Genomic DNA, 24,928 nt, shown 5'->3' on the forward strand with positions numbered 1-24,928 from the left:
TCACTCTTCCCGCAGCTCCAGGGTCAGCACCTTGTGCAGTCTGTACAACGCCTCGGCTGCGGTGGGCCTGTCCTTCGGGTCCATGGAGATGCACGCGCGGCCGAGCTCCACCATCGACTCGGGTCCTGCATCGGAGAACTCAACACTAAGCCTCCCGGCAGCCACGTTCTGGAGGACGACAGTGCGAGCCATGGGCTGGTTCGAGCCGACGGACAGTCGGGCATTCGCGTACGGCGACAGGTGGGTCGACAGCTCGGACAGCACCACTCCGAACGAGAATATGTCGGCCATCTCGTCGTACGGGTTGCCGAGCATGACTTCCGGAGCCATCCACATGGACGTACCGACACCCGCCGTCATGGTCTCGTCGATCCGCTCTCGGGAGATGCCAAAATCCGTCAGCTTGGCGTCCATTTCCTGGCTGAGCAAAATGTTCTTGGACTTGAGATCGCGGTGAATCACGGGCGGGTCCAGTGAGTGCAAGTACGTGAGCGCGTGAGCCACGTGCAACGCGATCATGACCTTGCTGTGGTCGAAGCCCACGGGGTGGTTCTCCTCCTGGTAGCGAACCAGTAGAGCCTTCAGGTCGCCTCCGTCCATGAACTCAGTCAAGGAGCAGAGATCCGTGAGCGAATCCCAGGCCACGCCGATGAACTTGGCGATGTGCGGGTGGTCCATGACCGCCGCCATCTTCACCTCAGTTATGAACGCGTTCACGTGGGGGATACTTCTCCTCGTATCCGGCAGCAGCATCTTCACGGCGACAGACTGACCGTTGTACGTGCCCTTGTACACCTCACCGAAAGCACCACGACTCACGAGCGCCCCTATCACTACCTTGTCGCGCGGTATCCGCGCCGCCACAATGGTGTCGTCGTCCCAAGCTCGGTCCGAGGTGTGTGCCTGCATCGTGGTCCGACTGCTCGAGTTGTGCTCGAACTTGCTGGATCTCTGGTACGGCGTGCCTGGCCCAGTGAACCTCGCCTCCATCACTGCCAGCGTCTCGTCCATCTGAAGGCGCTTCCTATTCTTCTGCTTCCGACGGATGATAGCCACTGCAACAACCAAAGCCACCACCACGACACCAGCGATAACACCGCCAACAATTGCAGCAGTGTGACTCGAGCCGCCAGAGTCCGCAGTCTCCTTGGTGACTGTGTCGGAGCTCCCACTACTGCCGGACGAGTCGTAGTCCTCGTGGATATAGTACCTAGCGATGTACTGCACCAGCCCCGTGTTGCTGATGCCTTCGTAGCAGAGGTGTTCAGCCAGGGTCTCGTTGCCCAGCGCGTAGGTCGTGATGGGAGGGTTGGTGCATTCCGTGTTGTCGTACAGGATCATGGCCGCCGATCCGTCGCTGCCGAGCGTGACGCTCACGCTGTGGTTGTTCCTGGTGGTGAAGGGCTCGCAGCTGCCGACCACGAGGCCTTGACGATAGAGGTAAGCGTCGTCAGTGCAGTTCGTGTTGCTGTAGGCCTGGCCCTCGACGAACGCCTGGCCGGCGAACAGATCTTCCATCGGGTCGTACGAGTAGCTGTCGGCCGAGTAGCAGGTCGTGGCCTTGTAGTAGTCCGTGTTGTTGCCGAACGCGCGCGGCGAGCAGGCCACCGCCGAGCAGTTATCGTTCTCGATCACCAGCACATTCACCGCCGGCCCGCTGCAGCTCTCGTCCGTGTAGATGGTCGTGGTCTGCATCATGTACGAGGTGGTCTCGTTGGCGGGCGACACCAATTGGAGCCTGGCAGTGGCCGACGCCAACGAAAGCAGCGCGAGACGCCGCATGAGCTCTTCAAGACCGACACGAATGGCGAATGAGGGCCAGGACCATCCATAGAGTGCAGTGGCGGGCAGCGAGGAGGAGGAGGGTCGGGAACGAAGAGACGGTGCAGTGATATACGATGTGTATCGCTCGCTGCTTGCATCCCTTGCGAGTCCTCGAGGTGCTGTCGTTTGTCGGCGCTCTGTCCACAGGAGCACGAGTCAAAGTTTGGCAGCATCCGAGGGGGAAGCAGCAGCGATGGCGTAGAGCGGAATGCACTGCACTGCAAGAACGCGTGCGCTCCAGGCCGTTGACGTTGAAGCGACTGGTAGCTCTGAGGATCGGATACCGTCGAGCCATTACTCATCGGTCCATATCGCTGGTCGCGGCGTTGACTCGAGGAGTTCCATGATCCTTTTCGGTGGAGACACCGCAGTGATGATCTCCGTCTGCATAAGGCGTCAAATGCTCACGAGTTCATGACGGACGGAGCTGCAACCTGCAGGTGTGTGTGTCACCAAGCTTCACCATCGACGGCGCGTGCGTGGACGAGCTCCCTTGTCGCCGGAGAGCGGGCCTCGGGCGAACTCAGGTCTGATACCTGTGCGTTTTACAGCTCCGGCATCGTGACCGACGTGGTGGCGTCACCGCTACGCCGGTAGGATAGGATGATCCCAGTAGGATCTAGCCGTTCGTGTACAGAGTGCACATGGACTCCATGATGGAGAATTCAGTAAACGCACACTGGAGACTTTAGTTGCTTCCTGTACGGACACCACGATCTCTTGACCACGTACGCCCGGGATTTGCTTGGTAGACTAATCGTTCATGGTGGGTCTAGTATCGTGCCGCGCTGTGCACAGTGGTTGGTGCTTCGCAATGACGAGGTCGGACGCCGCGTTCCTCGCCGAGGTGGACTGCTTCCTCTCCTGGGTCGACCAGGTGCCTATCAGCGACAAGCGGCTCCTGCTCCTTCCAAGCCTCCACCAAGACGCAAGAGGAAGAAGGCCCAGACCGACGCAGAGGAGCAGAGCCGGCAGCAGAAGGCCAAGGCGCGCGCACGTCGCAATGCCTACCTCGAGCGGCAGAAGCTGGTTCGGGAGGAGCTCAAGCGCCAAGTGACGCAGCTCTCGACACAGCTCGGACGAGAGAGAACCAACGTGTCGCCGGCCACTTCGGCCTGGAAGGTGCTCGCTGCGTGGCAGCAGGAGCTGCGCCAAGACGCTGAAGCTCAGCAACGGAGACTCTGCACGGAGGTAGTGGCTCGAGCGGCGCTGACCCGGAGGTTCCGCGAGTTTTTGAACGACCGACGCGTGAGTGACGACAATGCCGAGGTGAAGGAGGCTCCGGCGCGACCCAAGAGCGTGCGGCTCGAGCTGTCAGACGCAGAGCTGTGCGAGGTGTACGCGAAGGAACTGGAGACGCTCTACGCGCAGACCGACGCGGTGCTGGATGACTGCGAATTTGACGGAGACGCCAGCGACAGGAAGCAGGCGTGGACGAGGAACACCCAGTCGGGCCACTTCCAGTTCTCGGACAAGTACGTCGTGCCCTTTGCCTTTGCCTTTGCCTTCGCCTTCGACGAGACGTGTCGTGTCGTTCGCGCTGGATCGTGGCGCACATGCTGCACCGACAGGAAGACCGACAGCTCTACGACGAGATCAAGGACGACAACACGGTGGCGACCAGATTCCGCGTCTCGGCTTCCTGCACGTCGAGCAAGGTCGCGGCTGTGCTGCACCGCATCGTCATTCGCCGGCACAAGGAAGATGAGCGCTTGGTGATCGTCTGGCGGTCGTTCTTGGAGGGCGAAGGCATTTCCACTGACATGCACGCCGACGAGACTGGGCGACCCCGCTCGCAAGCGGAACTATGCTGAGAACTTGTGTACGCAGCGTGCCGATGCATTTCAGCGCCGTCGCGATGCACGAGCCCGTCGCGAGACAATTCACAGGCGTCGTGCTTGACTCAGGGGTGGAAAACAATTCGGAAATCACAAACCCTCTCGAAAAGCTGTTACTCAAGGATGAATAGATGGAATTCCATGCATACCGACCGAGGAATTACCTTATCTAAGTGAAAAAGCACTTAGATGTGCTAACACATGGCGTTTGCCCGCCATTCACTTAGTAGTGTTTGACTAGGTTCGCACGCTAGCTACTTTAGGTTCGCACCTCACTTGGGAAGCACCAACAATGTGTTGAAAAGAAGATCTGCAGGATCTGCAGATCTGGCGAGAGCGCCGACCAGTTCAGACGGTGGTAGCAGTAGCTGAGTAGGTTGGGTGTGTAGCTTTCTGATCTCACTCTCCATTTTGCGTATCAAGACACAGACGGCAAGTTCTAACGTTACCTTCCAACAGGTTTTGAGCCCAAATGGACGCAGCCTCTGAAGCTGCCGAGCTCGAGCAGAAGATGCCCGTGCCGGCACCCGACGTCGCTCAAGCCAAGACCGGCATGGACGACGGCGGTGAAGTGGAGAGTCACGCCGCAGCTCGCGAAAGGGGCAGCGGCGACGCTCCCGATGCCAAGAACGCAGGCGCTGGGAGCAAGGGTGGAGTACAAGAAACGGAAATGATGGCGCTGCTGCGCGCCATGGCCAAGCGTATGGATAAGCTGGAGGAGTCGAACTCCAAGCTGGAAAAGACGCTGGCGGAGAAGAAAAACGACTTGAGGGTCGTCACCAAGGCCACGGGCCGATGATGACGCCGCCGCGAAGAGTGGAGCCAGTCCACCAGTACTTTGCAGCACAACATCAAGATCACGAGGTACCACTTTCCCGCCTGCAGCACCTCTACGCCGCGCAGCAAGCGCAGCAGGCAGCAGAAGCAGGAGCAGCGCAAGGAGTACCTCCAGTTCACCCACCACGGCAAGGTCAAGACGGTCAACGACAAGGCCAAGGCGGACGTGGACCAGGACATGGGCAGGAGGTCATCAGATACCCTGACGCGCGCCAGAAGAAACGGGCCATCAGGCCCTTCAATGGCAAGGAGCTCTACGTGGGACTCGGATCCGGATTCCTGGAGTGGGGCAAGCGCTTCGAAAGGCAGATACTGCTCGCGCAGGCAGCCTGTGGATTCACGTGGACGGAGTTCGTGAAGATCGACTTGCTGGGGAATTACTTGACGGGAACTGCTGAGAGATATTCCAACAGGTAGGTGGAGACGTGGTGGTACCAGATGCCGACGCTCCAGTGCGTCATGGAGAAGATGCTGGAGACCTTCAAGACCAACATAACGCCTGCACAGGCGATGCAGCTGTTCACGGCCCCGAAGGACACGAAGAGGACGTGGCCGGAGCATTACATGTACTTGGTGGCGGTCTCGGAGGCGACTGGTGGAGGCGCAGATTATTTGGTTCTGAACAACATTGTGCAGTACGCTTCGGCGGATTTGAGAACGGTGCTCATGGCTAAGGTCGACAGCACGCGTACGGATTACTTGGCACACGCGGAGGAGCTCGCCCACTTTGCCCAAGCGTGGAAGATCGAGGCGAAGAAGAAGAACCTCGGCCGGGAGCTCGTCGGAGCAGTTAGTGAGCGGGAAAAAGGGAAACTCGCCGGTGTCACAAGTGCGGTCAGGTTGGACACTTGAGGGCTGCATGCGCAGGCAAGGAAGAGAAAGGGGAGCCAGATCTTACGCTTGCAATGAGCGAGGCGTCCATCGTGTCTGGCAGAGATTGGTTCTTGGACAGTGGTTCGAGTCGTCACCTGGTGAACGATCAGTCGTGGCTCGAGGAGTTGGTGCCGCGCGTGAACTCGTGTGCACAGCCGAACGGAGACCCGCTCAACATCACTGTAGTGGGTCTAACTTGACTCACTACTTTAGCTTACACGTTGCGCAACGTGTATGAGGAAGCGTAAGTACTTAGTAATTACTTAGGTTAATTATATTTGAATACACAAATATAATTTAAATCATATAAGACTCCAAGTAACTTAGATTAGGTAAAATGAGAACTGTATTGTTTGTAAATTGATCTTCCTCTAAAATCTGCTAAAAACTGTTTATCATCTATGAAAGGGTTGACAGCGGCTGGCTGTCAGAGCCCCGCTAATATGCATGTCTCTGATTGGTAGGAAGATGCTGCTTTCTACCAATAGGATCTTTGGGTATGTGTGGACCACTCACTGTGGTGGTCCACTTCAATGTATCCATTGGTGTGTCTTACACCAAGGTGAGGAAGTATCCGAAACTTTTAACAGATAACCTATCTGTTAAATTCACAAGTGGCTTACAGCCACTTGTGCGTGTAACCCTGTTACACCATCCCCCCCTTAACCCTTTGACTACCAGCCAGATGGAGTGATTTATAGGTCCATTGGGACCCATGAGAGGTCTAATCGCAAGATGCGATTGGACAAAACTAAAAGCTACGAGACGACGGCAAAGCACTGTACAACCTAACAGGTCTCCATGGACCTGTAAAATGCATTACCGCAGGAGCCACAAACAGTTCGTGTGACCTGCCATAGTTGTTTTCTCGTCTAGCTAGCAGCCCCGCCTCCACTTCGTGGACAAAAGGACTTAGATGCGTTGTTCAATGTAGCCGACGACGACACGTGAGACTGGGAGACCGACACGGACCCTGGCCTGGAAAGGTGCGGAGCAGTTTCGAATGTAATCGAGCTAATATTCAAATTCATACATCAGGCAACGCTACAGAATCCTAACCAAACTAGATGAGCTTACAGTGATAGCGTCATAGCAAGCCAATGTGAACATTACACAAGATTGCATGTGCAGGAGTGCGAGCGGTTGGCGGATGTAGATTGGAAACTGATACTACATGGGGTGCTCGGCTAAGCACGCATACTTGAGGTAATGCTATAACGAAATGACGCTGAGCCGAGAGCGCGCGGGCTGCGACACCGCCGCTCGGAGGTCAGCATCCTCAGTGGGCTTGCCGTGATGTCCACCTCAAACGGCTCCTACTTCCGTAGACCATTGCCGTTGTAGCGACACTGACCAGGGCACGACGGCATGTAGCTCGACCTCTCAAACTTTTGATTGGAAGTACCGTGAAGTAAACCAGCGTCGCCACGTGTAAAAATTGGTGTTTTTGATTGGTCGTTTTTTCCTGTGCGTTGAATTGATTTGCTAGAGCCATAGGTCCAAGGAGACCCGTAAGGAATCTCTGGTAGTGAAAGGGTTAAGGTTAGACGCGCGGGGTCTCGCACGTCAATCTTCGGAATTGACCATTCGCCAATTCTCCGCGTTTGGAGAAGAAATCCGCGCTCATTCAACGATGAGCGCGCCTCAGAAGAAGTCCACAAAGTCGGTGGGGAGTCATCTCTCCATCGACGACTACTTCGAACGCCAAAAGGCGAAGTACGGCGACGTCGTCGACTTCGACGACGACGATGAAGATATGGAGGGCGAGGAGGACTCGCCCTCAAAGCACAAAGACTCAGTGTCGAGCGAATCGCTCGACCCTCACGCCAAGAACGTTCGCCCGCGTGAAGGGGACGAATCAGACGCTTCGAGTCCGAAGCGTTCGCGTACTGAGAGCGATACCCCACTCGCTTCCGCTGGGGCTCTCAGTACTCCGCGCGCTGCTGCTGCAGCGCGTGATGTCAATGCTCAAGGTTCTCCGCGCGCTGCGCCTGCAGCGCGCGATCCGTGGATGCCGTCCGCATCCGAGATTGCGGACCGGTTTGGGAACTCGGTACCTCCGAATGAGGTGCCGCTGTACGTATGCAGCGCCATCAAAGATGACGCTGTGGCTGCCGAGCTGCACTTTGATGCGGAGACGCATCAAAGGCGCGATTACTACATCGGACTCTTTCATGAGCTCCGATGGTTTCAAAGCAAGAAGACCTCTTCTCGCAGCAAAGTGCCCGAATGGCAGGCACTTTGTCAAAGCTGGAACGCCTTTGTTGAAAAACTTCAACAAGAGGCCGAGTGCTTACCGTGATCGGATTAAGCAAGCGCGTGATCGCTTCGAGACGTACTCGAAGCGTGGAAAGCTGGAGCAACTTCATGTTGCTGCTGAGGAGGCAAATGTGCCGTGCGCTGTGCCCGAGGGCTTTCAGTGCACGAAGTGCTTCCCAGGCACGGTCCGCTTGAGTGACCGCGACCTGAACGGGTACACGTCGTTCCGTGTGCCCGAGAGTCTCAAAGAGCTCCGTGCTAAGTTCTTAGCACGTGAGGGTTCGGGCGCTAGCGATGATCGCAGCGCTCGTATTACTTCCGCTGCGCCAGCGCGTACTGCTCCTCGTACGCCCTCACCATTTCCGGAACGTCCTCCAGCAGGACGTTCCGTGGCTCCCATGTATCTTGATGGGGAGGAAATCCTCTCCAACGAATACGAAAACGAGCCCCTTGAGGGTTCGTTTTCGGGATACTATGGTCAACAATCTGCTCAACAATCCAGCGGGTTGAGCCGCGGGCGTCACGGATCGGCGGTGGCGGGGGTGGGAACACGCCCCGGGTATGATCAGCCCCGGGCTGATCAGTATGCGCTCAGTATGCGTCTCTCCAGGATCGGGTGACCGTCGTGGAGCGTCTGCAGGGCGCTGAGTTCGCCGCCCTGAAACAGGAGCTGGCGAACCAGAAGGCCCAAGTCGCGGCGGTCTCGCAGACCGCCTCGAATATCCAGGTCGAGCTGGGGACCCAGATGAAGGGGTTGCTCCAGCGCGTCCGCGCGCTGGAGGAGAGGTTGCTCGTCGCCGAGGCCAAGGCTTCCGCTTCTGCCTCGGCTCCTGCCGAGGCTTCGGGTCAGCCGAGCTAGATGGCTCGTGCTGCAGGTATGGCTTCAGCCGTCCGACGTAAAAGGTCGGATGGAGGCGCATGCTAGACGGTATGTCTAGCGTGTATGCGTTGCCGTGCCGTGCCAACACAGTAAACGGCCCGATGAAGCGCGGAGCAAGCTTGCTTGCTCTGAAGTTCGAAACTGCATGTTTAGGCAGGTTTTGTGTAGCTAACAAGACCAATGAACTAACTTTGAATTCATTTGTGTTGCCTCTGCCCACATTGTCTGCGTTCAGCTTCTGTTGATCAACAGAAGCTGCTATTGCATCTTGGACAAACCGAATTACGGCTTGTCTTTTGGTGATGAAACTGATTGCATCCGAGCTGAAGTCATTCAGCTCGTTCTCCGCTAGAGGCCCGGCCTCTGCGTGGTTCTTTGCGGTGTCTGCGCCCTGCGCAGACCCGTGGTCGTTGTCCTTGTTAGTGGAGGAGTCTGCGCCCTGCGCAGACTCATGTGGTTTGTTCATTGTTGCAGCTGACACTGTGCAAGTGTCAGCGGTTGTCTGCGGCTGCTGTATTGCAGTCGTAGATCCTCCCCCACTTAAAGTGGGAGCCATCACTCCGAGTAAACTCGGTAGACGTGGATGTCGCATGGCATTCACGTAGAACGGTGTATGCCCGGTCGAGGCATGCACTGAGTTATTGATGGCAAACTCTGCCATCGATAAGCACTCGCTCCAGTATTGGAACGAGTGAGCGTAGCTCTTTAACATATCGACGAGCACGCGATTCACGCGCTCGGTTTGACCGTCCGTCTGCGGATGGTCCGCAGTCGACATTGAAAGCTGGCTCCCCAGAAGTGTAAACACTTCTTGCCACAGGTTCGCTGCGAAGCGTGGGTCTCTGTCCGACACAATGTCGGTCGGCATGCCATGGTGTTTGAACACCATGTCAACGAACAGACGGGCCGTCTGCTTCGCGGTCACTTCTGCCGGCACCGCAGCAAGATGTACCATCTTGCTGAAACGGTCTACAAAGACCACAACACCGGTGTTCCCTCCGCTGTCCGGGGGAAGACCAAAGATGAAGTCCAAAGACATGGACTTCCAACACTCCGACGGAGTCGGTAGTGATTGCAGTGGAGCCTGCGCGAATGGCGCAGGCTTCACGCGTTAGCATACCTCGCAAGCACGGATGTACTTGCGCACCCACTATACTGGTGGTGCCAGTAGAAGTCGCGCGTGAGAAGGACGTAAGTCTTCTCACGTCCGAGATGTCCCGCAGTCGGGGCATCATGATACTCGTACATGATCCTGAGTCGCAGGTCATGGTCATTTGGCACGACAACGCGATCCGCGTTGTCGTCGACTGCGTTGTAGAGTAGCAGTCCGTCGTGCACACGAAAGCGGTGTGCACGCGCTCGAAGGTGCTTGGGCAGCTTCTGACGGGACTTGTCAGAAGGCGCTGTGCCATAGGCCAGCAAGAGCTTCGCGTCCGCGTCGTGCGCGTACGCGGCCTTCACATCATCCAACAGAGATGATGTGGGTTTGCTCGATCGCATGGCGTCAATGGCATTGACGTCAACAGCTTCTGCATAGTCCGGCCGACGTGATAACGCGTCGGCCACCACGTTCAATCTTCCGGGTTTGTATTCGACCCGGAAGTTATATTCCGCAAAGAATGAGAGCCATCTCGCCATTCTTTGTGATATGTGTGGCGACTTCACTGCGGTGCGCAGTGATGCATGGTCGATGTAGACCACAAACGGTCTACTTCCAAGCAAATACACTCGGAACTTTGCGAGTGCGTATTTCATGACAAGGAGTTCCTTGTTATGCACCGGATAGTTGCGCTCAGCTGGCTTCAGCTGACGCGATTGGTAGTAGACGACACGACCACGGCCCTCGTGATCGTGCTGCATCAATGCGCATCCGATCGCGAAGTCGGATGCGTCACATACGACGTGAAATGGACGATCTTGGTCAGCTACTGCCAAGATCGGTGCCTCAGCCAAGCCCCGCTTGACTGCATCGAATGCCTTTTGGCAATCGGTTGTCCAATTCCACACAGCTTCCTTCTTAAGAAGCTGTGACAGCGGGCGGATCTTGCCCGCGTAATCCTCCACGTACTTGCACAAGTACGTGGCCAAGCCAAGGAACTGCCTCAGTTCCTTGACACTTGAAGGCGTTGGCCATTCATTTATCACTCTGACCTTTTCCGGGTCAGGGCGAACGCCATTCTTTCCGACGAGACACCCGAGGACGGGTATCTCGCTCGCCCCGAAGATACACTTCTTCAGGTTTGCGTAGAGCTTATGCGAAAGCATAAGCTCGAGTAGCTTCCGGAGATGCACCCTGTGCATCTCTGCGGCGGTCTTCCCGTCCACAACCCGGCTGTGGATGAATACATTATCGAAATAGCTCGGCGCGAAGTCGCGCACCGAGCGCAATAAGTGCGTTACGCACCTGTTGAAAGTCGCAGGGGCATTCTTAAGCCCCTGTGGCATTACTAGCCATTCCCAGAGCATGTCGCTTGGCGTGCTCACTGCCGTGAGAGGGATATCCCTCTCACGCATTAGGATTTGGTAGAATCCATCTCGCAAGTCAAGAGCACTGTAAACGGTGCTCCCGGCCATCGAATCGATGATAACATCTTTTCGCGGTATCGGCGTCTGCGCCGGTACCGTCGCATCGTTCAGCTTGTTACACGCATGACCGATGCGCCATCCGCCCTGTGGCTTTTTGACACAGAACGTCGGAGCACTGTGCGGGGACTTTGGTTCCCGCACTTGTCCTGCTTTACGACGACTTTCAAAGAAGTCGTCGATCGCTTTCACTTGCTCTCGCGGCAGTGGCCACTGCCGCGTGACACAGTACTTCGTGCCCGGCACGAGATCAATCTCGTGCTGAATGCCCTTATCCTGCGGAAGCTCCGCAGGAATCGCTACTGGGAGAACGTATTTGTACTCCCTCAATAATTCGTAATAGGGACTCGACTTCAGCGAGTCCCAACCTTGTTCCTCGAAGCGCTCTCGCTTCGTCTTCGCACTGAGAGTGTCTTCACTCTCAGTGGTACTTCCCATGAAGAGCTGCCTCAGTTCTTCGCTCTCGCTCTCCGTTCTTTCGCTGTTCGAAAGAACACAGACCTGCTCGATGCGTCCATCGTGCAAGTCGCGCGTGAAGCGCTTCCAGCTCATGGCTGGAAGCGAAGTCAACTCCGACGCCATAGTCGGAGGACTAGCGAGTTCTATCTCACGATACTGAAATCCAGTATCGGTGCGCGTCAAGACGCTTAGCGTCTTGACATCCGGCGTCACCGCCGCAGTCTGCCCAGCAGACTGCTCTTGTTGCGTCTCGGTCCCGGACCGAGACTTGCGCAGCGTTTTCCGCTTGCGCTGTCTTCTTGTTGTGCGGAGCCCGGCTCCGCACAGTTGTTCTTCTGGTCCAGGCCCGGCCGTGGACAGTTGTTCGCCGGCGGACCCTGTCCGCGGGCGCGCGGTATCAAGCCCGGCTTGATCGCATGGCGCTTCGTCGTGCAGCCCGGCTGCACGACAGCATGCAAATTGCGTCAGTGCGGTACGTTTGCAACCGTCCGCACTGTTTGCAGCGTCAACTCCCGGAGTTGACACGCCTTCGTCACCTCGACGCCACTCATTGGCGGAGCCCCTCATCACCGAGGGTGCGTCGACTCCCGGAGTCGACGCGTCGTTGTCGAACTGACCTCTTCGGGCCAGGGATTGTCCCTTACACACTTGAACGTGGGTGTTGGTTCCCGGAACCAGCACATCTTTTTCTTCCGACGTCGGCAGCATTGCCGACGTTGGACTCACTTGTGCGCGCCCTCGCGCACTTCCTGGGCACTCCGGACCAGCAGCATTAAGCGCTGTCTCGACTGGTGAGCCGCGCGCACCTGTTGGTGCGTGCGCTGCGGTAACAGGGCCATCGCTCTCTGTTCCGCTGTCGCGACCGAAGTGCACGAGCGTGCGCTTCTTCCGGTCTATCACCGGATCATGCCGTGCAAGCCACGGCATGCCCATTACCACGTCGAACTTATCGTCCAGGTCCAGGACGATAAAGTGTTCGACAAACACTCGTTGTTTGTGCGAGAAGCGCACGTTCACGACGCGCTTCTCGGTCTTTTCGATGGCACTTGTTGCCAGTCGTACCTCCAGAAGACTTCGAGGTACATTTACCTCCTCGAAGTCAAGTCTCGGCAGGCTTCGTAGTCGAACAAAGTTGTTCGACGCGCCTGAATCTACCAAAGCTCGAAGAGAGTCACTCGCTCTCTTCGAGTAAATCTTCAAGACGACTAGGTTCGGCCTGTCATCTTGCTTCTTGCAGCGAGAGCTAGTCTCGCTGGGGGCTGCAGTCCTCAGTGTCGCGTGCCCGATGTCGGCACGCGTGACTGCATTACCAGTAGGGCGCCCCGCGCCTACTGGATGTTTGCGTTTTTTGTTGGTCCGCGGCGATGCTTAGCATCGGCACGACGGCCACCTCCAGGGGGCATGGGAGCTGTGCACTCCCGTGCAAAGTGACCGATCCTTCCGCAACGGAAGCATCGCACGTTGCCTCCCTGCTGCTGGTAACCAGCAGTTGTTGCGTTCGAGAGGTCCATTGGTTCCGGACCTCCCGTCCTCGCTACCGGGCGCGGTTGCGGCCTCGGTACGTTTACATGGAGTTTAGCCTGCCGCAGGCTAAACTCTTCTTGCATGGCAAGGGTGATTGCAGCTTCGAGATTACTCGGGTACTCTCGGAAGAGATAGGTCTTCACGGGCCCATCTCTAAGTCCTTTCATGAACGTGACGACCTTGGTCGCCTCGTCAATCGGGTTAGTCACGATATTTGATACCAAATATCGTGCGCGCTGCGCGTAAGCATGGACGTCATGCTTACCCTGCTGAAGGTCGAGGAACTCCGCCCTCGACCGGAACTCGTTTTGCGGGGGCTCAAACGCTTGTTTGAGCTCCTCTTTGAACACTTCGTACGTGCTGAAGCACGTAGGATCGGAGAGTCGGCGTCCATACGCCCAACTCCTTGCGCGTCCGCCAAGGCAGGACATGGCGAACGCGACCTTTGACAACGGGTCGACGATACGTCGAGCCGCTATGGCTGTGTCGAGCTCGACAAGCCATCGGAGGAGAGGCTCGCCCTCTCTTCCCACGTAATTGCTTACGCTCAACTTTAATGGTTGAGCACGCGGTGTCGTCCCTGACGACGCCGTCACTGAGGAAGCAGCATCACGCTGCTCCTTCATGATGAACCCCAGAGCAACACCATGTTGTTCCGTCGTCGATAGCGTACGCAGCATCGTGGCTATCGCCGTTTCTCCAATGACTGTTGACAGTCGTTGGAGGGCTTCCCACTCTGGGTCAGACAGGTGGGGGCAGTCAGCGCGTGCAACATGCGTTGCAGGCGTGTTGGAGCTCTCCATGGGCACCTCCGTGCTCATGTGGTTCTCGGCTCCGCGTTCGTACACCGCGTACGAGCGTCAAGCAGTCGGTCGTTGGACGGACTACAAAGTGCTACCAGGTGTAGTGGGTCTAACTTGACTCACTACTTTAGCTTACACGTTGCGCAACGTGTATGAGGAAGCGTAAGTACTTAGTAATTACTTAGGTTAATTATATTTGAATACACAAATATAATTTAAATCATATAAGACTCCAAGTAACTTAGATTAGGTAAAATGAGAACTGTATTGTTTGTAAATTGATCTTCCTCTAAAATCTGCTAAAAACTGTTTATCATCTATGAAAGGGTTGACAGCGGCTGGCTGTCAGAGCCCCGCTAATATGCATGTCTCTGATTGGTAGGAAGATGCTGCTTTCTACCAATAGGATCTTTGGGTATGTGTGGACCACTCATTGTGGTGGTCCACTTCAATGTATCCATTGGTGTGTCTTACACCAAGGTGAGGAAGTATCCAAAACTTTTAACAGATAACCTATCTGTTAAATTCACAAGTGGCTTACAGCCACTTGTGCGTGTAACCCCGTTACAATCACAATGAAGGGCACGCTCACGTTGCGCGTCAAGGCGTGCGGAAAGGAGCAGACTTTGAAGCTCACGAATGTGTATTATGCCGAGAACGTAGTGCACAACTTACTATCTTACGGGACCTTGGATGTGATGGGGTATTCGCTGGCACATCGAGGTGGAAGACGTGTTTTGGCAGCCAAGGACGGAGGGCACGTGGTGTTTGACGTAGACCTCCGGAAGAAGGTGCTGGTTGTGGAAGGAAGTGTTGTGAAGCTGCAAAAGGCGCCGGCCGAAGTCATTATGGCGGCGTTGGAGGAAGATGCGCACGGCGGCAACGAGTTGTCCCCGGATGTACAGCAAGGAACGCTCCTGGACTTCCATAAGCGGCTAGGCCACTTGAACTACGATTCGGTGGAGAGGCTTGCACGAGACCCGAGCTCTGGAATCGCGCTCACGGATCACAAGCCCGTGAACTGTCTGACTTGCGCAGAGGGCAAACAGAGCAAAGGGAGGCAATCACAGAAGGATAGCGGGCTCACTCGCCTATTGATCGCATTGGAGGGGTGATATGCTCAGACCTGAAAGGACCGATGACGCCGAGAGATCGACTCGGGAACCGATACATGATCAATTTTGTTGATCACAAGAGCAACTACGTAAGGATGTTCTTGGCGAGGACAAAAGATCAGGCTGCGAAAAAATTTGAACACTTTTTAGTGTTTTTCGAGAAGGAATTTAATTGTAAGATTCGAGTGCTGAGGACAGATTCTGGCGGGGAATACGAGAATGTAGACCTGTTCTGCAAGACCACAGGCGTTGCGAGACAGCGCAGCGAAGCCAACAATCAAGCTAGCAACGGGAAAGCAGAACGGATGCATCGCACCGTGATGAATATGGCACGCTGTATGATTTTTGCATGTGGACTTCCTTTGGAGTTTTGGGGGATGCGGTGCAGTTCGCGGCGTACATACTCAACCGAGTGCCGACTAACGCAAATCCCGGACGCGCGTCGCCGCTAAAGGTTCTAACGAGGCAGACGCCTCAGCTCGGCAAGATAGTAGTCTTCGGGTCGTCGTGCACGGTGTACAGAGACCCTAGCAACAAGAGCTTTTCGCACAGAGCCCAGCAGGCCATGATCATCGGGATCGGCGAGGAGGTGAAGGGCTACAGGGTGTACTTGCCCAAGGACAAGAAGGTGGTGACGTCGCAGCACGTGCGGAACATTGAGACCCTGAATAAGACCCAGAACTTGCAGGTGCAGAGACTGTATCAAGTCGAAGAAGTTGAGGCTGAGGAGGAATTCCGAGAGCAAGGCAGCGGAGCTGCGGATCAAACTAGCACTGGCAACGCGAGCGGCGCGAAAGGGCGCGGCAAGGGGGGCAAGAAGAGCTCCAAGAAAAAGAAAGCTTGGACGAGGGAAAGACATGTAATTCGTTCAGTTGCGAGGGCTGTTGGAGCTGAATCGGCCGAGGCCGAACAGCAGGATACGACAGCAGGAAATATTGTGAACACCGTTTTGGAACGGGACCCCAGGAACTACAAAGAGGCCATGCACAGCCAAAACAAGGTCGCCTGGAAGGAGGCCATGGTGGAGGAGCTCAAAGCTCTGGAAGGCAATGGTGTCTGGGAGGTGGTGCGAGTGCCGAAGAACGTGAACGTCTTCCACACAAAGTGGGTCTACAAGACGAAGCTGGACGCAGAAGGGTTGATCGAGCAACTCAAGGCTCGACTGGTTGCCTGCGGGAACGAGCAGGCCTTTCGCTTGAATTACAGAGTGACGTTCGCGGCTGTCATCGATATGACAAGCGTGAAGCTGATACTGGTACTTGCCAGGAAGTGGCGCGTGCCCGCCAAGCATGGCGACGTGCCCAACGCCTACGTCAAGGCGGACAAGGAAGAAAACTTGCGGATTTACATACGCGTACCGCAAGGAATGAAGATCCCCAAGGAGATCTTGAAGGAACTCGGCGTGGAGACTGACGCTGAGGAAGCACTCGAACTGAAGAAGGCACTTTACGGGCTGAAACAAGCCGGCCGACTTTGGAGCAAGCTGCTGCACTCGAAGCTCGTGGAGATTGGATTCCACCAGAGCCTCGTGGATATGTGCGTGTACTACAGGTACAAGGCTGGGGTGCTAATAGTCGTGGGTGTCTACGTAGATGACTTGCTCGTGACGGGAATACAGCAGCATGCTGTGGATGTGTTCTTTGAAGTACTAAAGTCGCTGGATATCAAGGACTTGGGGTGCGCTCACAAGTTCCTGGGCATGAGGATCGAGTACAGCGACGACAACGGGTACGACCTGGATCAGGAGGTGACCATCGATGAGTTGCTACAGGCGTACGGGTTGGAGAAAGCGCACGCAGTGCGCGTACCTATTGGTGAAGACTGGAACGAAGCCCAAGATGCATCGACTGAGCTGCTGCCCGCCGATGGAGGAGCAGGGGCTGCGACCGTGGAGACTGTTCAGTCGCTAGTCGGAAGTTTGCTTTGGATCGCACGCTGTACCAGGCCAGATATTGCGTTTGCAGTCCACAAGGCCACCCGAAGGACGCACGCACCAACAGTCGAGGATTGGAAGTTAGCCAAGCGTGTGCTGCGCTACCTAGCTGGAACGAAGTCGCTGAGGCTGCGTATGAAGGGAGCCGGTGGCGTGGATCGGTCGCTGGATGTAGTCGGATACAGCGATGCAGACTATGCGGCCGACAAGGCGGACAGGAAGTCGACCACCGGAGGACTCGTGTCTGTAGATGGCATGGCTGTTAGCTGGATCTGCAAAAAGCAGGGCGGTGTCTCGCTTTCCACGATGGAAGCTGAGTACACTGCTGCGTCTGTAGTGGCGCGGGAACTGCTTGAAGTACCGGAACTTCTGGGCGAGATGAAGGTGTCGCACGAGATGCCGATGAAGCTGTGCGTGGACAATCAAGCCGCGCTGAAGCAGTTTGGAGGAGAGCAGTCGTCAGGCAAGGCGAAGCACATTGATGTGCGGATCAAGCTCGTCGGGGACTTCGTCCGGCGCGGCGTGCTGCGGGCTGAGTATTTGGAAACCAAGGAGATGCCGGCAGATGTACTGACAAAGGCGGTGAGTGCGCCAAGGATGCTCGAGCTGCGTGCTCGAATCGGACTACATTGAAGATGTAGGGAACTCGCTGAAATCGTCGGCGAGGAGGAGTGTTGAAAAGAAGATCTGCAGGATCTGCAGATCTGGCGAGAGCGCGACCAGTTCAGACGGTGGTAGCAGTTGCTGAGTAGGTTGGGTGTGTAGCTTTCTAATCTCACTCTCCATTTTGCGTATCAAGACACGGACGGCAAGTTCTAACGTTACCTTCCAACACAATGCCCACGGAACTCCGCACGCAGCCCGGTCGACCACGCCAGCGCAAGCCGCGCACGTGCTGGAAATGTGCGAAAGTATTCGCACGACCTGCCAACATGCGCCGTCACCTACAAAAGAAAAACAAATGCGACAAAAAGTCGAAAAAGGAGCAGCAGGAGGCGCGGAAGGTAGCGAGTCGCCTCAGCGCCAATACAGTATGATATTGAATTGGATCCACCGGCTGCCAGTAATAAAAACTGCAATTTCAAGCTAAACAATAATAAAAATTGCCGCAATTTATATTGTATTGATATAGAAATGGTACAACTTATATCACTTTACAGAGGGATACAGCAGTTGAGATCGCAATTTTCAAGAGAGTAGGTGGTGCTAACTGGGAGTTGAACGTCGCCATCAACAGGTTTAGGGAACCCCAGGCGGCGCAAAACTGTCCTGATCCCGCCACTATTAAGATTAAACTCGGTTGATCGACGATAGAGGTGCTGGTAGTGGTGACAAATGAGCAGGCTCGCTGTTGATGATGCAGCCAAAGCGGTTTGGGAAGATCCCGCCGCAGCCCTGGCGTCTGCCAAAGAGCTCGCCAAGGTTAACTTTGCGGGCCTCGTAGACCTTTGTTAATCGGCGATTAATAAATTGGTGCTCCCACTCTTACCACTGTTATGCTACCATTCAGTTTTGTACCCATACGTGTTACCGAGAGTGTTCATGCAATTGTCCAATTTCCGTCAGACTTTTCGATTCCCAACTGCAATGGGGTGTCCGAAAGGTGTCAGAATCACTGCTGATTCACTTCAAATTCACCACAACCAGTGCGTAAACGTACAGGTTTAAAAATTAATGCCCTAAAATTGACAAGTATCACCCGGCGTGGAGCTCATCCTGAGCAAAATGAAGAGTGAAAAATGAACCGAAAACGCTGTGCTTACAGTAAAAGCTCTCGCTTCCGGTAACGAGGTCCGACCATTTCCCAAGATTTGCAATTTTATTTTAAAGGGACAGCAATGAAGCACACGTAAAATATATATTATAAGCTCAATTGCGAAGCACGAATTATAATATCTTCTGCGTTGACGTCTTCGTCGTAAGTAGTGCCATTGGAATCGCCGCACCTTTCGTCTACACCGTTAAAAACAATACCAGTATGTCGGAAGCAGTTTTCTATGGCCGACTTACCCTGCAGCTCTTGCCAAATCTCCTCGCTTGGATCCACGCCCACAGTCGCGTCTCCAGCTCCGCCGAGGTCACCTTCACGGGCTTGCGGCGGTTGCCATCACCGTAGTCCTTGCTCATGATCAACGCGGCCTTCTTGAGTATGTCCGAGACGGTCGACTGGGCTGGCGCGCGCTTGAGTTTGTAGTGCGCTTTAACCCATGCTGCGAGCGCCGCTTGTGACATCGTGGGGCAGTCGGTTGCCTTCTCGATGAGACCTCGCTTCTGATGTATTTTCATCCAGGCCCCCATGGCGTGCTTCTGCTTGTGTCGCTCTGTGTTATTTCTGTAATGAAAACCTGCTAAAGGTTGGCTGTGCGGTTGCTCTACGGCATTGGTTGGTGTGCAGTAGTTCGCGCCAAAACGCCCGCCAAAGTTTTGTAACAATAAACCTTTCCAAATAGATCGCATCTTTTTATCCGGGATATCACTTTATACCAGTACCGGAAGTGGGCGCGCTTACTGTATCTCTTTATATAGACCTCCCCGAGTGAGACGGTGAAGGCTCAACGGACTCAGCTTAGAAACACGCAACCATTTCTAATTTGCGCTACCCGAGATATGGGTTATTTCTAATTTCGTAGCGAACTTAACTTCTTACTACAGAACCGGACTTAAAGACCAGTCCACTTAGATGCTGCAACTGCTCGCCATGTGTTAGCACATCTAAGTGCTCTTTCACTTAGATAAGGTAATTCCTCATACCGACCGGTACATTTATTACCATGCTCACCGCCATCTGCAACTCAGTCTGAATGACCGTTGTTCAGCGTAATCGCTGGTGGCGTGAATTTTTCTCTGAAAACCCCAAGTCGTTTGACGGCAGGCACAGCTCCAGCGATATGCAAGCCTTGTCCGACCACCGGCAAAAATGTGGGGCTGTCGTCCTCACAGTCACGAATTGACCATGACGACGTCGGATGCAGCGTTCCTCGCTGAGGTGGAGCACTTTTTGACGTCGAGCGACCTGCTGACCATCCCGACACTCCCTGACATCGACAATGACAGGAATGAGGCGTCAACTCCGCAGACCGAACCAGCGTCCAAGCGGGTGGTGAACATCGCTCCTCAGCTGGGGACAGCGCACAGGAAGCTTATAGGTTTGAAGCCGAAAGATACTAAGAAGGATGGTGCGAAGCGCGAGTTGGAGAGGGCGAAGGACCGCAAGAGACGACAAGCTTACCGTGAGCGCCGTCGACAGGAGCGTGAAAGTCTGAAGCAAGAAATTCAAAAACTGACAGAAGAGCTCCAGAAGACTCAAGGTGGGGACAATGCTTACACTTCAGCGTGGAAGATGGTGGCCGAGCGCCAACTGGCAGCTCGTAGGAATGCTGAGGCTGAACAGCAGCGACTGTGGACATCTATCGACGCCCGAGCTTCCCTGATCCAGGAGTTCGGGGCTGTGGTGAACGAGCGTGTCAATGGCCTAGAGGACTTCCTGGCGACTGATGATCAAGTGATTGAGGACACAGCGGATACCGCATTCTACCAGCACAAGAGAGTTCGACAGGAGCTTTCCGACGAAGCAATCTTCGCCGCGTACATCGAAGAGCTGGATGCGGTCTACGCTCAGACCGACGAGATTCTACAAGCTGGAAAGCTTGACCCGACTGAAGCGAACTGGGACGAACCAAGTGAAACCTGGACCAAGGACCTCGACACGGGCTACTTCGAGTACAGAGGCAAAGTCACTCTGCCGTTCGACTACCGCGATTCCTGTCGCTCGCGATGGTATACAGCGCCATTGCACCACCGCCAAGAGAACCGGCAGCTCTACACGAATGTGAATGACCCGGAAAACACAATTGCGCTCAAGTTCCGAATCACGACTCGTTTGACGTCCGGTAAGAGCGCTTCGGTGGTTCAGCGCCTGGTCTTGCAAAGGCACGAAGAGGAGGAGCGTATGGTGATCGTCTGGCGGTTGTTCACCGAGGGTGAAGGGCCTTTCATTGGCATGCATGCCGACGAGACCGGGTGGGAAATCGCTTCTCCAGCACTGAACTCCTCCAAGAGAGCAACAGTGATGACGACCTGCGTCAACAATGTGCCGATGCATCTCGATGGTGTGGCGAACCGCGATCCCAACCTCAAGCAGTTCGCAAGAAAATTATTTGACTGGGGATCCGAGAACAACGTGGAAGTCACGAACGAGCTGAAAAACATGCTTCTCATGGAGAAGTAGAGCCTGGCAGTGTAGCGTCAGAGTTACTGGTAATGTAGAGCATTGAGATGGGGGTGTCGGGGTTTATCTTGAGTTCGAAGGCGCCGGTGTTCTGGGATCAGTTGTTCACGACCATGTTGAGTTGTTGTCGAGCAACTGGCGTTCATCAACTTTAATGGTAGGTTCAAGTTGGTGGTGCCGCGTGGCCGTCACGTCGGAATGCAGCGGCAACATCAAGTTGGTGGTGCCGCCTCCGCGCGTCGAGTCTTCTGGCGAGACGAGTCTTGGTGCGTTTGTTCTCGAGTCAAGTTGCTCTCCGGTTCCGGAATCAATAGTAGTTCTGGTACGTCTAGTTGACCCAATAACTCTTCTACTTCTGCGATGAAGCCCGCTTCTGACATCGTGGAGGTCGAACTGAAAATGAACCGTCCAAGCCTGCAGGTGTTTTTGTTGCATTGTTGGCACGATCGAGGTTGGTGAAGGTGGATCGACAAGCATTCCGATATGCTTAGGCGATTTGAAGTTCCTCAAATCGCTTGGCGATGTCCTCGCCGACCTCGGATACCGAGTCCAGCACCACCTTGTTGAAGTCCTTCATTGCAGGTTCACGCCTTGTCAGAGTTTTCACTTGCATTGGTACATGATGAATATACGTCCTCAGCGTCACCCCCGTCGGAGATTGAGTCAGCTCGTCCTAGCCAGTGTTGTCGGCATGCAGCCCAGCAAAATCGCCTTCACCCTCCAGCAACGACCGCCAAACAACCACGACGCGATCTTCTTCGTGGTATCGGCGGGTGACAGACCTCTGCATCACAGACACCACTTGACCAAAGTTCAATCGTGCGGTAAAGTTGGTGACTCACACGAAGACAGGAACTGGTCTACTTCGGCCAGGAGCGCGGCGTCTGACGGAGTCATGGCAGAATGGAAAGTGCCACGTCCGAGTGATTCAGCAATCGCTGTTGAACAAGACCGTTGTCGCATTGCCTGCTCCTCTTGGATGGTGGTGATTAGTTCATATTACGCCTGACATCACGGACATCACGTTTGGTGCCAACAACAACTTTGAGTTTCCACGTCGAGTCCCTCTCGAGCCGAGCTGTCAACTGGAAGAGCTCATGGAAAAGCGGGCGAAAGAGTCCGCAGAAAGCTGGCGTGAAAAATCGCCACACTGTCGGCAGTGGTCGCCCCAGTGTGTGTTGATCCGCGAATATCGCTTTCTACTTCGCCTTTTGAAGGGCCAGCCCTTCAGCGGGGGATACCTAACTCAATGAGCCATGAATTCTTCAAATGGCTCTCTTGTGTTTGACTAGCTGGAAATTCGCACGCTTACAGCGAAGCACCTCTGGCAAGTGCAGGGAACTTGCCGAGAGGAACGTTTTGTTCGAAGCGAAGGAAGAGCAGCGGCGACTTTGTGTTGCGATAAACTCGAGGTCAGCCCTGATCCAAGAGTTTCAATAATTTGGTCGGAGTATCTGATTACAGCGGTCTTCAAAGCGAGTTGGACACAGCCTATGCCCAGAGCTACATTATCTTTGACAACTGCGCGCTCAATGGTTAACAGCTTTGAAACAACGTGCGTCGGGCAGTGGGAGAATCGCACAGTACCATTCGAGTCCTGCTTTACGCGCACTACCGGTATCTTCACTCTGGCACGCCACACGCCTGCTTGATTGCCAGGAAAATTGACAGCTCGACGAAGGTCAAGGAGATCACGAGAACACCGTCGAGGTAAAGTTTCGCATCAGTGCTTCAGCGGTTCCGCTTCCAAGATGTCCATCACATGGTCGAACGTAAGCAAGACTGCGCGGGGGGGGGGTTCTAGAGCGGAAGGAACACAGTGTGCTACGGGTCTGCGCACGATACAGCAGCCGAGCACTTCACTGGCGTGTTGTAGAGGCCGGCGCGACCAACTACTAGATGTCATCACCAGACTGGACACACTGCATCTCCGCGAAGCTGTGGGAGGTACAAACAGTTATCGAGCTTCACTTCGTGACTACTATTATGTTTCAGCGTGCTATTCACAGAGTGTAACCTTGTCACGCAGCGTTATCGAACGGAGCTTGAAATCTAACTTGGTCCCGCGGCTTCCTCTGCCCTGATGAGGGTTTCAGAAGTTCGGCACGCACTATCCGTGCACCTTGTCATCCATTTTCGCGAACTGTGCGCGCTGGCCATGTGCTTGGGGGCGGAGCCACTTCCAGATTTGAGACCGTCGACCACAAGTCCAGCATAGCATGGCGGTGGTCGGGGATGATGCTTTCCTCTCCGAGGTCGAGGACTTCCTCGACTCGTGCAACCTGCCAATTCTCTCGTCGACTCAAGCGCTACCGAGCGATGGTCACACCAGTGCTGACTCACTGCCGTCAGGCGGCGACGCTATGCCCGAAAACTGCATTACGCTGGCGAAAGGCGTGCGGCACCGAGTGTATCGCAAGCGACGTCGAGCTGAGCGGGAACATTTAGAGGAAGAGGTTGAGGAGCTCAAGCTCAAACTGGCCAAGGAGCCTCGCAGACTGTTACTCATGTCGGCGTGGAGAATGGTGGCGACATGTCAATTGGAGAAGCGTTTGATAGCAGAAGCGCAGCACCGTCAATTGCGATCCGCTATACTGGCGCAGAACACGTTGATCCGAGCGTACGAAGGACTAGTTCCCGGGCAAGTTATCAGTGTGAATACGCTTGGCAGCGGGGGTTCGCGGACCACGTACTACCCACCGGAGAGCCTGCGAGGTGAGTCGTTTGACACGGAGTTCTACAAGACGTCAGCTAGGACATTCGATGCTATCTACGGACAGGCCGAGGAGGTCTTTGGTGCTCTTGGACTCGATTCGACCAACACGCGATGTGGATCGTCGACTCAGGAGCTGCTAGATGAAAACGGGAGGTGCTACTACCAGTACAGCAACAAGCGCCAGGTGCCGTTCGGGTTTAGACAGAGCTGCGAGGGATTGAGGTCTACACTTTCACACCTGCAGCAGGACGCCCAACAGGCTTTCAGCGGAGAATATGCTGTCGATACGGTAGCAATCAAGTTTCGTGCTTCGACGCAACTGAAGTCAGACGAGGCTGCATCTATCCTGTTCCGTGTGATTAATCGTTGTTATCAGGAAGATGAACGTGTGGTGGTGGTCTGGCGATCGTTTGCTGAGGGCGAAGGAGCTTTCACTGGGATGCACTCGGATGAAATCGGGTGGAATATTTTATCTTCTTCGACTGAAACGCCGGACGAGAGTATCATGCGTCTCTGCGCACGATATACGCCGATGCATTTCGGCACCCCGGCGGTCCGTGAGTGGGGGCCAATACCGAAAACGTTCGCTGGCATGGTGGTTGAAGCGAGCACCAGCAACGCTGATAACGTCGCTCGCAGTCTTGATACGCTACGGCTGACGGACAGTTAAAAATTGCAGACCGAGACATCAAGGATCGCTCTGCTGACTGAAGAGTTGATATGACTTACAGAGCGCAATCGGCGACGCCTGCTATCAATCGGGCTAGTAGCTGCCGTTTTGATTGTACATTCCACGCCGACAGTGACAGCACCCTTGCACGCGCCTTGACCAACAGTGTTTGCAGGTTCTCGACCTTCTCTTCCAGGTGCTCGCGCTCAGTTATTTGTCGCTCGCGATACACTTTGTGTCGACTGCGGTTGTCCTTGTTGCACTCAGTTCGAGCATTACGGCGTACTCTGGATTTCTCTGCGCCGCTTGTTTTACGGTGTTTGGTGGCAGTATCTCCGATGCCTGACGCGTCCACGGGTGATTCATCGCTTTCGACACGCCTCAGC

General features: G+C 55.0%; 9 protein-coding genes across 9 annotated transcripts; 7 read left to right on the forward strand and 2 right to left on the reverse strand.

Moving 5' to 3' along the window:
- Nucleotides 1–1,782, reverse strand: IUM83_03049 (TKL protein kinase; the record flags this gene model as incomplete). Its single annotated transcript, XM_067927025.1, has 1 exon — nucleotides 1–1,782. One exon carries the CDS (start codon nucleotides 1,780–1,782, stop codon nucleotides 1–3), a length of 1,782 nt encoding a protein of 593 aa, XP_067784143.1.
- An 894-nt stretch (nucleotides 1,783–2,676) lies between these two features.
- On the forward strand, nucleotides 2,677–3,638 carry IUM83_03050 (uncharacterized protein; the record flags this gene model as incomplete). The annotated part of the gene is made up of 2 exons (XM_067927026.1): nucleotides 2,677–3,306; nucleotides 3,396–3,638. 2 exons carry the CDS (start codon nucleotides 2,677–2,679, stop codon nucleotides 3,636–3,638), a joined length of 873 nt encoding a protein of 290 aa, XP_067784241.1.
- A 496-nt stretch (nucleotides 3,639–4,134) lies between these two features.
- Nucleotides 4,135–4,461, forward strand: IUM83_03051 (Integrase catalytic core protein; the record flags this gene model as incomplete). Its single annotated transcript, XM_067927027.1, has 1 exon — nucleotides 4,135–4,461. One exon carries the CDS (start codon nucleotides 4,135–4,137, stop codon nucleotides 4,459–4,461), a length of 327 nt encoding a protein of 108 aa, XP_067784420.1.
- Nucleotides 4,462–4,937: 476 nt separating this feature from the next.
- IUM83_03052 (Integrase catalytic core protein) lies at nucleotides 4,938–5,351 on the forward strand (the record flags this gene model as incomplete). Its single annotated transcript, XM_067927028.1, has 1 exon — nucleotides 4,938–5,351. The coding sequence occupies one exon, from the start codon at nucleotides 4,938–4,940 to the stop codon at nucleotides 5,349–5,351; it is 414 nt and encodes a 137-aa protein (XP_067784216.1).
- Nucleotides 5,352–14,455: 9,104 nt separating this feature from the next.
- Nucleotides 14,456–14,995, forward strand: IUM83_03053 (Integrase catalytic core protein; the record flags this gene model as incomplete). The annotated part of the gene is made up of 1 exon (XM_067927029.1): nucleotides 14,456–14,995. The coding sequence occupies one exon, from the start codon at nucleotides 14,456–14,458 to the stop codon at nucleotides 14,993–14,995; it is 540 nt and encodes a 179-aa protein (XP_067784242.1).
- A 565-nt stretch (nucleotides 14,996–15,560) lies between these two features.
- On the forward strand, nucleotides 15,561–17,561 carry IUM83_03054 (Integrase catalytic core protein; the record flags this gene model as incomplete). The annotated part of the gene is made up of 1 exon (XM_067927030.1): nucleotides 15,561–17,561. One exon carries the CDS (start codon nucleotides 15,561–15,563, stop codon nucleotides 17,559–17,561), a length of 2,001 nt encoding a protein of 666 aa, XP_067784419.1.
- A 1,254-nt stretch (nucleotides 17,562–18,815) lies between these two features.
- IUM83_03055 (uncharacterized protein) lies at nucleotides 18,816–19,226 on the reverse strand (the record flags this gene model as incomplete). Its single annotated transcript, XM_067927031.1, has 2 exons — nucleotides 18,816–18,881; nucleotides 18,939–19,226. 2 exons carry the CDS (start codon nucleotides 19,224–19,226, stop codon nucleotides 18,816–18,818), a joined length of 354 nt encoding a protein of 117 aa, XP_067784238.1.
- A 655-nt stretch (nucleotides 19,227–19,881) lies between these two features.
- Nucleotides 19,882–21,156, forward strand: IUM83_03056 (uncharacterized protein; the record flags this gene model as incomplete). The annotated part of the gene is made up of 1 exon (XM_067927032.1): nucleotides 19,882–21,156. The coding sequence occupies one exon, from the start codon at nucleotides 19,882–19,884 to the stop codon at nucleotides 21,154–21,156; it is 1,275 nt and encodes a 424-aa protein (XP_067784239.1).
- A 2,219-nt stretch (nucleotides 21,157–23,375) lies between these two features.
- Nucleotides 23,376–24,542, forward strand: IUM83_03057 (uncharacterized protein; the record flags this gene model as incomplete). Its single annotated transcript, XM_067927033.1, has 1 exon — nucleotides 23,376–24,542. One exon carries the CDS (start codon nucleotides 23,376–23,378, stop codon nucleotides 24,540–24,542), a length of 1,167 nt encoding a protein of 388 aa, XP_067784240.1.
- Nucleotides 24,543–24,928: the final 386 nt, after the last annotated feature.

Source organism: Phytophthora cinnamomi (genome assembly GCF_018691715.1).
Source record: "Phytophthora cinnamomi strain GKB4 chromosome Unknown Contig92, whole genome shotgun sequence".
NCBI classification, from domain to species: domain Eukaryota; phylum Oomycota; class Peronosporomycetes; order Peronosporales; family Peronosporaceae; genus Phytophthora; species Phytophthora cinnamomi.